This window comes from Musa acuminata, chromosome BXJ3-6 (genome assembly GCF_036884655.1).
Source record: "Musa acuminata AAA Group cultivar baxijiao chromosome BXJ3-6, Cavendish_Baxijiao_AAA, whole genome shotgun sequence".
Taxonomy (NCBI): Eukaryota; Viridiplantae; Streptophyta; class Magnoliopsida; order Zingiberales; family Musaceae; genus Musa; species Musa acuminata.
In genome coordinates, this window is record NC_088354.1 from 426,243 (window position 1) to 441,856 (window position 15,614).

Consider the following 15,614-nt stretch of genomic DNA (forward strand, 5'->3'; position numbering starts at 1 on the left):
CGTCGGCGGACACGTCAGAAGGGTAATCAGCACATCAGGCAATAAACCGGTCAATTAGACCGGCTGAAAGGTAAGAAACTTGTGGTTTAGATCGGCTGAGTCAGCAGGTCCTAGTCCATCAACCAATCTTTGCTCGCCACGTTAGCCGGAACTCCGAATCTGATTGTGCACGTGGTTTGCTTTATTATCCTACTCGATCTCCACGACTGCTTCGCTCGCCAAGTGGGGTGGGTCCCTCCACCTCACACATCGGTCCTAACTGTACGCGGGTACTACGTCTTTTGCTGGTTGACGCGGTAGCTGTGTCGGTGGCCACGTCAGAACAAAACACGAGGCATAATGAATTGGACAAGGAGTGGCAGGTGAGCGAGATGAAGGATCAAAGCGGCACAGAAAGAGAGAGAGAGAGAGAGAGAGAGAGAGGGTGTGTGTGTGTTTGTGGGGTTGTGACGGCTCACATGTTGCGTTCTTAGCTTCCTTCCATCCTTCCCATTTACCGCTGCATTTCTCGTTCTTGTTGTTGTTTGCGCCCTTTTGCGATGCCCTTCTTTTGCTGGGACTGAGAAGAGAGAGAAAGAGAGGAGCGGATGGGGAGGGAAGTGATGAGGTCACGCCGCTGGAATGAGGTTGCAGCGGCTCTGAATTGAATTGAATTGCTTGCCGACTTGGGCTTTCCAATAACAGGGAGAAAACATCACCGACAAGCGCATGGAGGCGAGCGCAGGTCTGGTCGCCGGCTCCCACAACCGGAACGAACTCGTGGTCATCCGCCGCGACGGTGATATGGGGGTATTTTCTACATCTTTTCTTCTTGGCGTCGAACAATCGAATCGTTAGGATTTGTGTTTTGTGTTTTGTGTTCTGTTTTCTGTTAGAAGGTTTTGATTCGATCTCCGCCTGCAGCCGAAGCCGCTGCAGCAGCTGAGCGGGCAAATCTGCCAGATCTGCGGCGACGACGTCGGCCGCACAGTCGACGGGGATCTCTTCGTCGCCTGCAACGAGTGCGCCTTCCCCATTTGCAGGACTTGCTACGAGTACGAGCGCCGGGAGGGCAACCAGATTTGCCCCCAGTGCAAGACCAGGTTCAAGCGGCTCAAGGGTAAGAAACCTAAATGCACGCCCTCAATGCCTCCTTCCTGGTTAAATTGTAGTCGATCTCTCTATAATTCGCTTTCCCTCACCATGGGTTATTGGTTGTATGATTTGGTTCACATTATGTTCCAGTCACTGTAATTAGCATTATAACAAACACCTATACTTTGGTTCTTCTTGTAGTTAACCCTTAGTACATCTCTGTGGCCTAGATCCTTTTCGTGATAAAGCCCTAGTATAATTTCATGACTTTCTAATTCTCTCGTAGTAGATTTCTCTAGCCTTAATCTTTCATGACAGATTGTTGTATTTTGTTGTCCGCACTATGCAGGGTGTCCTCGTGTGGCTGGTGATGAAGAAGAGGATAACATTGATGATCTTGAGAATGAATTCAACTTCGTCAGGGGAGAAAAGCAGGACTCACAGTACATAGCTGAGGCCATGCTGCAGACCCACATGAGTTATGGCCACCAGGGTGACATCAACACGCCTTATGTGGTTCATACTGTGCCTCAAGTCCCTCTCCTCACCAATGGCGAGATGGTACTTGTGCTCACACCTTACTCTCATTGCCTCGGGAGCAGTAAAACCCTTCTATACTGATGGATGAGTTCGTTTTGTTTCCAGGTTGATGACATTCCTCCAGAACAGCATGCTCTCATTCCTTCATTCATGGGTGGTGGAGGGAAAAAGATTCATCCGCTTCCCTTTTCAGATCCCAATCTTCCAGGTATTCCAGATTCTGCACTACCAATAGGATGTTCTACTCATGGTTCGTCTTATGATTCCGTACCAGTGTACCGACTAGCTATCGATATGACACATATCGAGCTATATCGAGTGTACCAACAGATAATATGATGGGACATACTGATGTACCACTCCTACAAGTCTCTTGTCGGACCAATACATACCACCTGTACCAAGTGGTACACCTCGGTACAGCGAACCTTGATTGTACTTATCTAAGGATGAGAAATCATAATGTCGATCCTTCATGTTTTCTAGTTTATCAAGGAATTAATGCCAAATCTCTTCCTGTGCAGTGCACCTTAGATCCTTGGATCCTTCTAAGGATCTCTCGACGTACGGATATGGGAGCGTGGCTTGGAAGGAGCGGATGGAGAATTGGAGGCAGAAGCAAGAGAAAATGCACAAGATGAGGAATGATGGTGGTGGTAAAGGTTGGAATAATGATAATGAGGAACCTGATTTACCACTGTAAGCATCGAATCCTGTTAAATGTCTTATGTAATCTTTGAAATATTGTATTTTAGCAGCATTTTCACAATGGTTTACTCTAGTTCTAAAGTCTGATATTTTGTGTTTATACATCTTTGAATAGTTCTATGATGGTTTTAGAACTCCCTTTCGGATGCAATTGCTGATGTACGTTTTAGCTCAGAACTTCCACAATGTCAGAACTCCATAATTTTTGTTTGACAAGAAAAAAGCTACTTTATGCACCAGTTATAAATCATGAATTTCACTGTAATTTTTTCTTTCATTATTTGCGAGTTCTTGTTTACATGGCTGTAGTTGCTTCTCGCGATTTTTCATCAAGACATTAGGCTACCTGATCTTCCTAAATTCTTAAATTTGGTTCATTTTTGTGGAAATTAGGCTGACCAACTAGTATAATTAGCATTATAACAAACGGATATGGGTTTGTTCCATTTAATGGTCATTTACTTTTATAATGAAATTGATATTAACAGCCCTTCATCAGTATGAAGTGAGTGTGACCAAAACTAGTTGCCATATGGAGTGGGGGAAAACACTTTTCTTCACAGAAAAGTTGGAAAAGTATAATCCTCTGGTTGCTATCTCTGGACAAGTTATTACAAGAATATGGCTCGAGTAGATGTTAGGATACATTAATTTTCCATAAAACAGAAAGGATACATTAATTATAGCAAGTTCGATCTCTTTGACAAGGCCTATTTATTATAGCTATGAAATTGAGTTTTCCAGGCACAACTTTGGTATATTTTATCATGTACAACAGGATTCTGCAACTATTATTAATTTATGATGTGAAATTTGGTCAAATGTTGTTTTCTAATATTGTCAAGGCAATGGTGACATCAGATATTGTCCTGCTTGTATCTAATAATGCTTATTTATAAACCAAATAAGTTGTCATGTTTGAATAGTTTTGACATTTGACTAGAATTACTGTAACTTACCATTCAATTTGTCTTCTATAGAATGGATGAAGCAAGACAACCATTGTCAAGAAAGCTGCCAGTTCCTTCTAGCCAAATAAATCCGTACAGAATGATCATCATAATTCGTCTTGTATTTGTTGGGTTCTTCTTCCATTACCGTATCACCAACCCTGCATCTGATGCATATCCATTGTGGCTTATATCCGTCATCTGTGAAATCTGGTTTGCTATTTCATGGATTCTTGATCAGTTTCCCAAGTGGCTTCCAATTGAAAGGGAAACCTATCTTGATAGGTTGTCATTAAGGTAGTTGAGGTTGTCCAGATGATAGCTTTTGTTCACCTTTGATAATTACTTTATATTTGCCTAACTGTTTATACTTTTGCTTAGGTATGAAAAAGAAGGGCAACCTTCTCAACTATCTCATATAGACATATTTGTGAGTACAGTTGATCCAATGAAGGAACCCCCTTTAATCACTGCAAACACTGTTCTCTCAATTCTATCTGTAGATTATCCTGTAGAAAAAGTATCCTGCTATGTTTCTGATGATGGTGCTGCTATGCTGACATTTGAAGCATTATCAGAAACATCTGAATTTGCAAAGAAATGGGCTCCTTTCTGTAAGAAATTCAATATTGAGCCTCGTGCACCTGAATGGTATTTTCAGCAGAAGATAGATTATCTAAAGGATAAGGTCCATCCTTCATTTATCAAGGAACGAAGAGCAATCAAGGTATGAAAAATACTATGTATATTTTCGTTAGTAAAATATGGACATAAATAATTTGGCACAATTTGATCTTCTTTGCAGAGAGAATATGAGGAATTTAAGGTACAAATAAATGCACTGGTTGCAAAAGCACAAAAGGTACCAGAAGAAGGTTGGACAATGCAGGATGGAACACCATGGCCTGGAAATAATGTCCGTGACCATCCAGGCATGATTCAGGTAAATTGTCTGTCTCTTGTTGCTTTATATGCTGCAGTGATAACACAACCAGCTGCTTTCTTTTGCCAATTCAATTGACTTTTTTGCTTTTTATCATAACCTTCTAGGTCTTTTTGGGGCAAAGTGGTGGGCATGATGTGGAAGGGAATGAACTACCACGCTTGGTTTATGTCTCTAGAGAAAAGAGGCCAGGTTTTAATCATCACAAAAAGGCTGGCGCTATGAATGCTTTGGTACCAAACTGTCAATTGGATAAATTTTTCTGTGTTAATGTAACAGTAGCTCTAGGTTTACTTATGTAGTGGTTCTATTGGTTTTGGCAGGTTAGAGTCTCTGCTGTACTTACAAATGCACCTTATTTGTTGAACGTGGACTGTGATCACTACTTCAACAATAGCAAGGCAATACGAGAGGCAATGTGCTTCATGATGGATCCACTTGTAGGAAAAAAAGTGTGCTATGTGCAGTTCCCCCAGCGGTTTGATGGTATTGATCGACATGATCGCTATGCTAATCGGAACATAGTGTTTTTCGATGTAAGCATTGGCATGCCATCACTTTCAATTGATTTTTGTACAAGTCCTTCGTTTAAAGAGTTCATATGCCTTACATTCTTAGAGAAATAAAACAAAGAAATGATGCAGATCAATATGAAAGGTTTGGATGGGATTCAAGGACCCATTTATGTCGGCACTGGATGTGCATTTAGAAGACAGGCACTTTATGGATATGATGCTCCAAAGTCAAAGAAGCCACCAACGAGGACTTGCAATTGCTGGCCTAAGTGGTGCTGCTGTGGATGCTGTTGTTCTGGCAGAAGGAAGAAGAAAACAGCAAAAGCTAAACAGGAAAAGAGAAGGAATAGTTCTAGGAGAGGCGATAATGGAGCACCAGTGCTTGCGCTGGAGGGAATTGAAGATGGCAAGCAAGGTATATCTGTCTGTCGCTGGTCAGGCACTACGACTTGCTACTTTAATATATAATTCAAATTGACCAGGCTGATGCAATACTTCCATGTGTAGTTTGACAACCTTCTGGTGTTTCTTGTTATATATTTTGTTGTTCCAGTGATCAAATGGTCACGAACATTGAGAAAGAACATAATCCATTTACTCAGCCCCAATAATTGAGAGTATATCTCTTAGAGAATCCTATATTAATTTCATCTTAAGAGTCTTTTCAGTATATTAGCTCTTTGGCATCAACTCATTTTCTCTGGATTTTCTCTGTTTGAAACACAAGTCTTTTTGTAAAATGTTATATTGAATTGAAGTAAACCACCATGGATTCTCTCATGTAGCTAAGTAGCTATTATATGCTCTAACTCATGCTAGATCACTGGTTGATCATAATGCTCCGAAAGAGTGGTGTCACGCTATTGTCTAATTTGTATTTTTCAAGTGCTTTGACCTCAATATATTTTTTCGTAGCCTGTCACAAGCTTTAGTCCTACAGTCTGATAATTCATTTCTCACTTTTAGGCATTCACTAATTCATATGAAGGCATAACCATACAGCTGTCTGAAAATACATCAGAAATTTTTGTATGTGTTTTTCATAAAATTTCACTGTGCTAATCTTTTAGTATGATTACAGGAAATGAGAATGACAAACAAAAGCTGATGTCTGAACAGAAGCTAGAAAAGAAATTTGGACAGTCTCCTGTTTTTGTGGCATCTACTCTCCTCGAGAATGGTGGAACACTAAAAGGTGCTACTCCGGCATCATTATTGAAGGAAGCAATTCATGTTATTAGCTGTGGTTATGAAGATAAGACGGACTGGGGAAAAGAGGTAACTCTTTGGTCTTGATATTTTTTGTATTCTAAAGGTGTCTTCCTAATTTGCTAGGCTTCCATACAGATTGGATGGATCTACGGCTCAGTGACGGAAGATATATTAACAGGATTTAAAATGCATTGCCATGGGTGGAGATCTATATACTGCATACCAGGAAGACCTGCATTCAAAGGTTCCGCACCTCTGAATCTTTCAGATCGTCTCCACCAGGTCCTTAGGTGGGCTCTTGGGTCTGTGGAAATTTTCTTAAGCAAACACTGTCCTCTTTGGTATGGATACGGAGGTGGGCTTAAATGGTTGGAACGGCTTTCGTACATTAATGCTACTGTTTATCCATGGACATCAATTCCTCTTTTGGCCTACTGCACCTTGCCTGCTGTTTGCTTGCTAACTGGAAAATTCATCACCCCAGAGGTGTGTTAATTTTTTTTTTTCATTTTGAAATTCCAAATGGATTTCTTTGTTTTTATATCTTGATGCTAATAACGAGTTCTATTGTAAATTGCAGCTTAGCAATGTGGCAAGTCTTTGGTTCCTGTCACTTTTCATTTGTATCTTTGCAACGAGCATCCTGGAAATGAGATGGAGTGGTGTTGGCATTGATGACTGGTGGAGGAATGAGCAATTTTGGGTCATCGGAGGTGTTTCCTCACATCTTTTTGCGGTGTTTCAGGGGCTTTTAAAGGTCCTTGCAGGTATAGACACCAATTTCACAGTGACAACAAAGGCAGGTGATGATGAAGAGTTCTCTGAGTTGTACACATTCAAATGGACCACTTTGCTCATTCCTCCTACAACTTTGCTTATCGTGAACTTCATCGGCGTGGTAGCTGGTGTCTCTAATGCAATAAACAACGGATATGAATCCTGGGGACCTCTGTTTGGGAAACTCTTTTTCTCCTTCTGGGTGATCGTTCACCTGTATCCTTTCCTCAAAGGTCTTGTTGGTCGGCAGAACCGGACACCTACAATTGTTATCGTCTGGTCCATTCTCCTTGCTTCAATTTTCTCTCTGCTGTGGGTACGGATTGATCCATTCCTTCCAAAATCAGATGGCCCTCTTCTGGAGGAGTGTGGATTAGACTGCAATTGAGCACCAAAAAATAGCTACACAACCTTTGCATCTGTGTACAGATGGAGTTCTGCATTTATTTAGATAGAAAGATGGCATGCTGCATTCTATCCCCTTTAATGCTACTCTAGCTTTGGACTTTTACCATGGAAATGGGACGTGGGCATAGCCTTGTATTGCTTTGTTCGTGTACTACTGCAGTTGAACTCTACATTGATTCATCCTGGTACTGAGGAAGCCTCATCAAATGTTGAGTTAGTTAATTCGGTTTCCCCTTTTCTGGGGTATGTTTATTCTCGCTATCTCTTGTAATACGGAATGATTAAAGACAAGTTTTATAGTGTCCGTCATCTAATAATGTCATTTTCTGTACTCTGTTGTGTACCAATGTATTAACCCCAAATGGGGACTTCAGTGCTGGCTTCTTGCTATGCCCTTCCCGACCTTTGACTCCCAACTTTTCTTTACAGTTCGTCCATTATATCTGTTGGTCTTTTAAGCCATGTCTTTACAGTTCAGGCCAAATGAATTGAATGAAAGTAATGGCATCTTCTACCTGTCTCGTGTCTCGTGGGTGAATGTTACTTGGGCCTTTGCTTCAGTTTGGAACTCGCTGTGTCCAATTATTCATTCATAGCTGTCACGTGTAAAAGAGGTGAGGGAATTCAAAGCCCAAACGGTAATTCAGCGTGCACTTTGCATAATGATTTATTATCAATGATGACGATATATTCGATTTACATATCAACGGTTGAGAGTTTAACATCGCACCTAAAATATTGGTTTTATGATTGTGTGTCTACTGATTTTATATTATTATACTTATTTAATAAAAAATTAAACACAATTTTCACGTCTAAAATATTATAGGGTGATGTATGTGACTCATTTATCGAGGATCAATATTTTTTTATTTCTAAAACTATTGATCTGATTGAATGTGTCAAATTTATATATCAAAATTAAGAATTTTATATTTAAAATATTAGTTTGATGATGATGTGTCTGATTTAGGAGGTTCTAATCTGATAAGTTTTTGAAGATAATAGATAAAATTTAAAAAGATAGGCACTCTCAAATAAAAATTAATTATGAGAGGCTTTTCGGGATATATTACCCCGATTAATTATCAGAAAAGAAAGTCGACCCGGTTCACCTACATTGAACCGGGTGCCGGTCCGATCCGTGTAAGCTAGTGCTACCACCAACCCTAGATCCCCAATCGGGATAACTCACACGGAGAGCCGAAGCCGAGAAAGGCGTCCGCGAGCACCCACCATGCCGCCCAAATCGGAGCAAGCCACCGCTGCCGGCGCGGGTGCCTCCCAACCCTCGGACCAGGGTTCGATGGATCCCTTCCTCCACCTCCTCAGGATCCTCCCTTACAGCTTCCTCCGCCCGCCGCGCACCCGCCTGAAGCTTCCCTCCTCCCTGGCCCTCCCCTCCCCGATGACCGTCTTCTCCCTCGTCCTCCTCACCTACTTCGCCGTGGTCTCCGGGCTTGTCTACGACGTCATCGTCGAGCCCCCCGGCATCGGCAGCACCCAGGACCACTTCACCGGCACCGTCCGCCCCGTCGTCTTCCTCCCCGGCCGCGTCAACGGCCAGTACATCATCGAGGGCCTCTCCTCCGGATTCATGTTTGTGCTTGGCGGCGTCGGCCTGATCCTGATGGACCTTGCTCTCGACCGCAACCGCGCCCGCAGCGTCCGCATCTCCTTCGCGTCCTTCGGGATCTCCGCTGTGGTCATCGCCTACCTCATGAGCATGCTCTTCATCCGCATCAAGATCCCCGCGTACCTCACATGATTCGCCTGTTGTCAAGGGGGTATTTGGTTACCGGACGTTTCCCCATTTCATTTTAGATATTATGAAGAATAAGTGCTCTTTTTAAGTTGATTGCATTCTGATTGGTACCGCTTGGAGTTAATCTTCGATTTTCTTTTTGGTTAAAAGGAGTTATTTTGAATGTTTGATTATGTTTGTTTTGAAATGCTTTAGGTTTGATGCAATGTATAACAAATCTAGGATGCTAATATGCCTTATAAAGCACTTGCTTACTACTTTGTGCATCTTGGTTCTTTTTTCTGGAATTCTAGTAACATTTTGAGTGTCAATTGTGCTATGGTTTTGGCATTACTCATTCTTTCAATGACTAAGTACATCTGTTTCAGATATTACCGAGCAAATACTAATCCTATCCCCATTATCATCCAATCCATCGGTGGCATTTCATTTACCTAAAGTACAAAATGCTTTTCTTGATATGATTGCTACTTATGACTTGCTCTGATTTGTCAATCTAAAGCATTATATTAAAGGGTTAGGGTTCATTTTAACTCTTGTGGTTTTGGTTATGAACCACTTAAGTCTTTATGGTTTACTCATGTCTAAAATAATTTCTGTATTTTTTAAAGCGTAGCATATAACTCCCTCCCGTTAAGTCTGAGCTAACAGGCATCAGAGTTTGTTTACATGGAATGCTGACTCATAATAAATCATTAATATAATGATACGTGTAATTTAAATTTAAAAAAGTGTTAAGGTTCATTTTAGTCTCTGTGGTTTTGGCCATAGATTACTTAAGTCCTTATGGTTTACTCGTGTCTAAAATAAACTATACGTTTTTAAAAACATAACATATAAGCTCTTCTCGTCAAGTCTGAGTTAACATATGTTAGAGTTTGCTTACGTGATATGTTGACTCATAATAAACCTTTAATATAATGATACATGTAATTTAAGTTTAAAAAATGGTTAAGGTCTATTTTCGTCCTTGTGATTTTGGTCATAGACCACTTAAGTCCTTATGGTTTACTCGTGTTTAAAATAATCCCTATATTTTCCAAAACATAGCATATAAGCTCCTCTCGTCAAGTTTGAGTTAACATATGTTAGAGTCTGCTTACGTGACATGTTAACTCACAATAAACCTTTAGTATACTGATATGTTTAATTTAAGTTTAAAAATGGTTAATGTCTATCTTGTCAAGGAAGAGAAAGCGACGGAGGCATAACGACGGACGAAGGTGGAGAGGTAGAGGTAGGAGAGGCCGGAGGTGGAAGTGAGAAAGATTAGACCACCATGTTATAGGCGTGGCAGGTGAGGGCGCAGGAGAGGATGAAGTGGGAGGCGGTGGGGACGAAGATGCCCAGGAGGAGAAAGAGGGACTAGGAGATCACTACGTGTCTAGCGTCGAATTGGTTAACGTACATCCACCTGAGGCAGGATCGAAAGCTCCTACGGTCATCGTCAGCGTGGGAGAGCCTTCGTGCGTACGACACTGTGCTAGACAGCAACGACTCAGTGCCACTACTGGTGGTCACTTCCAAAACGATGTCTTCTCCCGCCTTTGATGGTGGTCTTAGTTTTTTTTAAACTTAAATTATATGTGTCATTATATTAATTGTTTATTGTGAGTTAATATACCATGTAAGTAGACTCTAACATCTGTTAACTCAGACTTGACGATAGGGGCTTATATACTACGTTTTTAAAAATATAAGGGTTATTTTAGATATGAATAAATCATAAGGGTTTAAGTGGTTAATGGCCAAAACCATATGGGTTAAAATAGACCTTAATCCTTTTTAAACTTAAATTACACGTGTCATTATATTAATGATTTATTATGAGTCAACATGTCATGTAAGCATATTATAATGTCTGTTTACTCAGATTTGATGATAGGGACTTATATGCTATGTTTTTTAAAATATATATATTATATTAGACACGAGTAAACCATAAGGGCTTAAGTGGTCCATGGTCAAAACCACAGGGGCAAAAATGGACCTTAATCCTATATTAAATTGATCTAAAGAAAATTGAAGGGTAGCTAGCTTCAGTGGCTTTCGAAAATATAGAGATCACTTTGGGTTGTTATTCTTGGATGATATGCTTAGTTGAGCTTTTGAGATAAACATTTTGTCATTTAGGAAGTTGTTTGTATCCCCCCCTTCTAGATTCTGTTTAGATTTTCTAGGGCATTTTGGATACCCGCTCTGGGTTAGCATGAGCTTGAGCTGTAAGTATTTAATGTTTAACTAGCTGTTTAGGTTTTTAGGTGCATTCCATTGTTCCCCAAAATCCAGAAACAATTTATATGGTGGACACTGAGTTTACTGCTGGTTACAAGCTTAAGAACTACATATAGAATCCTTTAATTATTTAATTGCTCAATAAACCCACTCATTTTTTAATTGTTCTGGAGACAACTTATAAATTTTTATTGGCACAATAAGATGACGTATATTTGATGGCAGAATCCAAGGATGCATTAATTAGCCTTTGAGTGTTATTCCAAGGTCATATATATTCTTTTTCTTGAAAGCTAAAAAATCATTAAAACTTGTTTGCATTACTTTTTCTCCTAGAATACGACTAGTTTGATGGTTTTTGAATCATTTTCACAATATTCAATTGTTAATGGAACTGATACTTCTTTATGTGATTCTCATATTAGAAAACTTTAGCTGACTCTTTGTTTTCGTTCTCTTGATATTTACTGTATGGCTTCTTTAATTTTTGCTAACCACTGTGTTGTCCAATTCTGTTCACATGTAATAGTATATCATTTCATTGATTACTGCTAAACATTTTGTAATGGAAATTAGTAGGTTTGATCTTCTTGTGTGGTTCAATTAATGTTCATATGTAGTATTATGTTTCCCTATCTACTTGCTAAGGAAAAAATGAATGTATCATGATCTTGGTCTCTTAAATGTACTTAACTAGAATTGCCTAAGTCCACAAAGGGTTTAGGGCTTAGAGTCAGCCTAAGTGCAACCTTGCATTGGTCTAGGACTTGCGAAAAGAGAAAGTTGATTAGATTCGAAAATGAGTGATGGACAAGTCCTAATGTCTTGTCCAATAGAGCAACATAGGCAATTTAGGAAACACTCGGAAGACAAATAAAACAAGGGCTTTGATCAATAAAAAAAGACAGTCGTAAGTCCAACAACGATCATTGAACTTGGCGTCAGGTTGCTTGATGAGCCTATGCACGATTTGCATACAAGCCCGTGTTTTCCAAACTGAACTGAAACACTATTATGAAACCCCATCCAGTCTGGTGCTACCTTGTGGTTCTAGGGGTTTGAAATGGCTGATGCTTCGCACGACAAGACCAATAGCCAAAAATCAGCTTGTGACATATGAAAATGGGTCTGTTTTGGTCCATGTTGATCTGTTTGATGAGCGAGAAAAACACAAAAATCTCCCAAAAATTGCAGCACAACCATGCAGAGTGTCTTGGCCTAAAAAACTGGGGAAAAACATAAAAGACCAAGCAAAACACAAGATAATCAATCATACAAGCAAAAAAAAAAGTTGTTCATGAAAGTGTTACGGTCGTGCGGTAGCCATTGGTGGAAATTCGATGTAATTAATTGACCCATTAATTTGGTTTGAACAACTGGCCAGATGCTTAAGCCCAAGTTAGTGATGATAGGTCCATCTAGCCATATAACTGATTCAGTTTTTCTCGTACATCCTGTCTGTAGTGTTACAAAATGAGTTTAAGAAAATTATTATCGATGAAAGAATGAAAGAAAAGGAGTGGCTAACACAGAACCAATTTAGTCTATTTATTATTTAAATAAATTTAATTAGTCTAGAAATATTTGACATATGTAATAAGTTGTCATATGTCATCATCTACTCATCAAGGAGAAAAAAGAAGAAAATGCTGAAAAGATGGGGGAAATCAGTTTTGTATTGATTGAAGATTACCGATCTTAATTGAAGATTCATCTTTTTACAAAGATAGAAATCTGTCCATCAAGAATATCATGAAGAGAGGAAGATTATTTCTCAAATCAAATAAAAAATATTTTTTGTCAAAGGAAAGAGGATATCATATATTTAATTAGATGCAATTGTATTTTTTTTATTTCTATAATTTTCTTTTTACTCTTGTACTTGAACTTATAAAAAAGGGGTTAGAATATTGTAATGCATCAATCAAAAATAGATCAATGAATTGAGTTCTTTCTCATCTTGTGTGTGAGTGGTGCGAGACCACAAGTTACTTTTCTAATGGAATGATTCCATTGTCCACGTGCTATCTTGGGAGTTTGCTCCTTGAGCCAGAGCGAGTCTAGTAGTTATCCCTATATTTTTCTGTTGTTTTTTAATTACTATTTTACTGTACCTCTCTTTATGGTTCTTCTATTATAAAAAAAAAAAATCCACTGCTTCTCGGCCTGCATCAGAAGCTATGTTTGATCTGGTGAATGCCTTTGTGAAGCCATTTGTATTTTTTCACTTTGAAAATTAGAAGTAATATAAATGGAATGATCAAACAAAAGATAAAAAGTGGATGCATATAGATCAACTACTTGCGTAGAAAAGGCAGCAAGGAAAACAAAGAGGAAACAAAAGTATAATATTATAATCCAGGGCATGACCCATTGCCTTAGTATTACTGGTTAAAGTAGATTTATTGGTTTAAAAGTTAAGAGAAAGAAGAAGAATTCTCAGAGCATGAATAGGTTCTGGGATTGGCACTGATCATGTGATCTGGATAGTTTATATTGGAACTAGATCATGATTTCAGCAAAAAAGTGAAGGTTAAAAAAAATGTAAAAGCAAAGAAGGTAGAGAAAATATTGAAATTAAGATACTCATGAAAAGATCTATATAATTTAGACTGTGCTACAAGGATATGGAACATGTGTGATATATCATCAAGGACACTTCTGTAGAATAAGGAATATGGACATTGCACATGGCATCAATATATTATGTATATTGGCTTAGTAGAACTGTACTGTCTATCTGTATACTATTACATATTAGTTAAGGTAGGTTGCATACCACACTTGTTATTCTCATTATTCAGTGGGTTATTAGGTCAAGGATATAATTATTGCAGTTTATCCTTCCAGATAATTATGTTATACAGGTTAGATAAAAGGATTCTTCATCTTGTTGCTTTCACTAAGCCTTATGAATTATAAGTAGCATCATCATTCATGGATAATCCACATATATGCTGTATTTTCACATCCAAAGATAATGTTAATTCTGCTGCTCATTCTCTATTGCAATCTACTAGAAGTTGTTCATTAGATAGTTATATTCTTGGCTCATGCTATTTAAAGGATCATCTATATGTCTTCCATTGTCCTCATATATGGATTTACATTAATCTTGTTATGCTGAAATCATTACTGTTGTATGTGCCAGCGATGTTAATGTTGCTATGATAATTACTTCCCCATCGAGTATTCCCTCTCTCGACTGCAACTCTAACCTTTTCACATCATTCTTGCAAATCCTATAGCTGTGTTGCTTTGTATTCTTGACCAATCTCCCATGAAATTTCAGATCATGCATCATGGACAGTGATCGCAAAGCCTCAAAAGTAAGGAGATTTGCTTGTTGGAATCACCTGGTAATATTCCTATTGGAATTAGTGAAGCCAAAGCCTATTCAGTCCGGGAAGACCCCTTATTGAAGTTTATTGCATCCAATCGTGATCTCATTTAGTTTCAGTTTGGCTGTAGGTGAGGATATGTCCTTTTGAATCGATTGCTATTTTGGCTGGAATTTTTAATCTAGACCTGTTTCTAGTTTGGATTAAATTAGCTAGGGTTTAATCTAGTTTAGGCAGTCCAATCAAATCTAGCCAAAAAAGCTTCAGGTATTTTGTTGTATAGTCGAGTGTATTGTGGTCACCTCTGTCCTCTCTCGACTTGGCTTTCCATCCTCTCTTCTTGGGTTCGGTTCTGTGTCTTTCTTAGTCTACAGAAAACATAACCTACAAGTATTATATAAAGCTTTCCAGTCCTCCCTGTTATTTTATATACATTAATGTAGCTATTTGAAATCGTTTATCAGAGTGTTTTTTTACCCAAAAAAATAAAACTGCTTTAAGATTCTACCGAATGACCTATTAAGGTCATATGATAAATACATGGATAAATTTAGGAGAGAATTATTCACCCAAAGGGAAAAACGAGCGACTAACTCTAGCATTATTGGTAGTTTAATGAGCTGCTTGATTTCATTCTTGATAAACATGTAAAAAAATGAATGAAGTTAATCTTTTGAGAATTGTTTTAATTTGCTGGTGATCCTTGGTGTCTATGGTGGGTCAGCATCCTTGGTGCAGATGTCATAAATTGTGAAAGAATCAATTTCAATTTGAATTTGTTGGTATCCCTATGTGAAACAAATAAAGTAAATAGAGTACCTTCTTTAATAGTCAAGGCTTCATATTATATGTCTAATTTATCGAAGATAATTTTTCAGCTCTTAAATAAATTTATTATATTTATATAATTTTACAGTAAATCCAAATATATCCTACGACGATCACTTTCTCTAAGCTTTGTGATTTTACATGCCTAGTTAGAGTAGATAACAAGCTAAGATGTCTGTCTGTCGAAGGGTAGATAACAACAACCCTCTCAATACTTTCTTAGTCCTCTTTCAATTTTTTCAATCTTTATCCGGTATATGAATATTTTTCTAACAAATACATGGAAGAAAGAAAAAGGCATATAAATTCGTATTTGAC

At 38.6% G+C, this 15,614-nt stretch overlaps 2 protein-coding genes across 2 annotated transcripts; both read left to right on the top strand.

The window, feature by feature from the left end:
* The first annotated feature begins 376 nt into the window (after positions 1-376).
* On the top strand, positions 377-7,641 carry LOC135641108 (probable cellulose synthase A catalytic subunit 5 [UDP-forming]). Its single transcript, XM_065156156.1, has 14 exons — positions 377-789; positions 904-1,099; positions 1,424-1,635; positions 1,720-1,822; positions 2,139-2,313; positions 3,303-3,569; positions 3,654-3,999; positions 4,078-4,215; positions 4,323-4,448; positions 4,539-4,751; positions 4,860-5,145; positions 5,812-6,008; positions 6,078-6,428; positions 6,523-7,641. The coding sequence occupies exons 1-14, from the start codon at positions 709-711 to the stop codon at positions 7,105-7,107; spliced, it is 3,276 nt and encodes a 1,091-aa protein (XP_065012228.1). The 5' UTR covers positions 377-708; the 3' UTR covers positions 7,108-7,641.
* Positions 7,642-8,294: 653 nt separating this feature from the next.
* LOC103971026 (uncharacterized) lies at positions 8,295-14,896 on the top strand. The gene is made up of 2 exons (XM_009384955.3): positions 8,295-8,914; positions 14,420-14,896. The coding sequence occupies exon 1, from the start codon at positions 8,365-8,367 to the stop codon at positions 8,893-8,895; it is 531 nt and encodes a 176-aa protein (XP_009383230.2). The 5' UTR covers positions 8,295-8,364; the 3' UTR covers positions 8,896-8,914; positions 14,420-14,896.
* The last annotated feature ends 718 nt before the right edge of the window (positions 14,897-15,614 follow it).

Coding starts and splice junctions, on each gene's coding strand:
- LOC135641108 (XM_065156156.1), top strand. CDS start 709: ATGGAGGCGAGCGCAGGTCTGGTCGCCGGCTCCCACAACCGGAACGAA. Junction 790..903: donor GCCGCGACGGTGATATGGGG/GTATTTTCTACA, acceptor CTCCGCCTGCAG/CCGAAGCCGCTGCAGCAGCT. Junction 6,009..6,077: donor AGACGGACTGGGGAAAAGAG/GTAACTCTTTGG, acceptor GCTTCCATACAG/ATTGGATGGATCTACGGCTC.
- LOC103971026 (XM_009384955.3), top strand. CDS start 8,365: ATGCCGCCCAAATCGGAGCAAGCCACCGCTGCCGGCGCGGGTGCCTCC.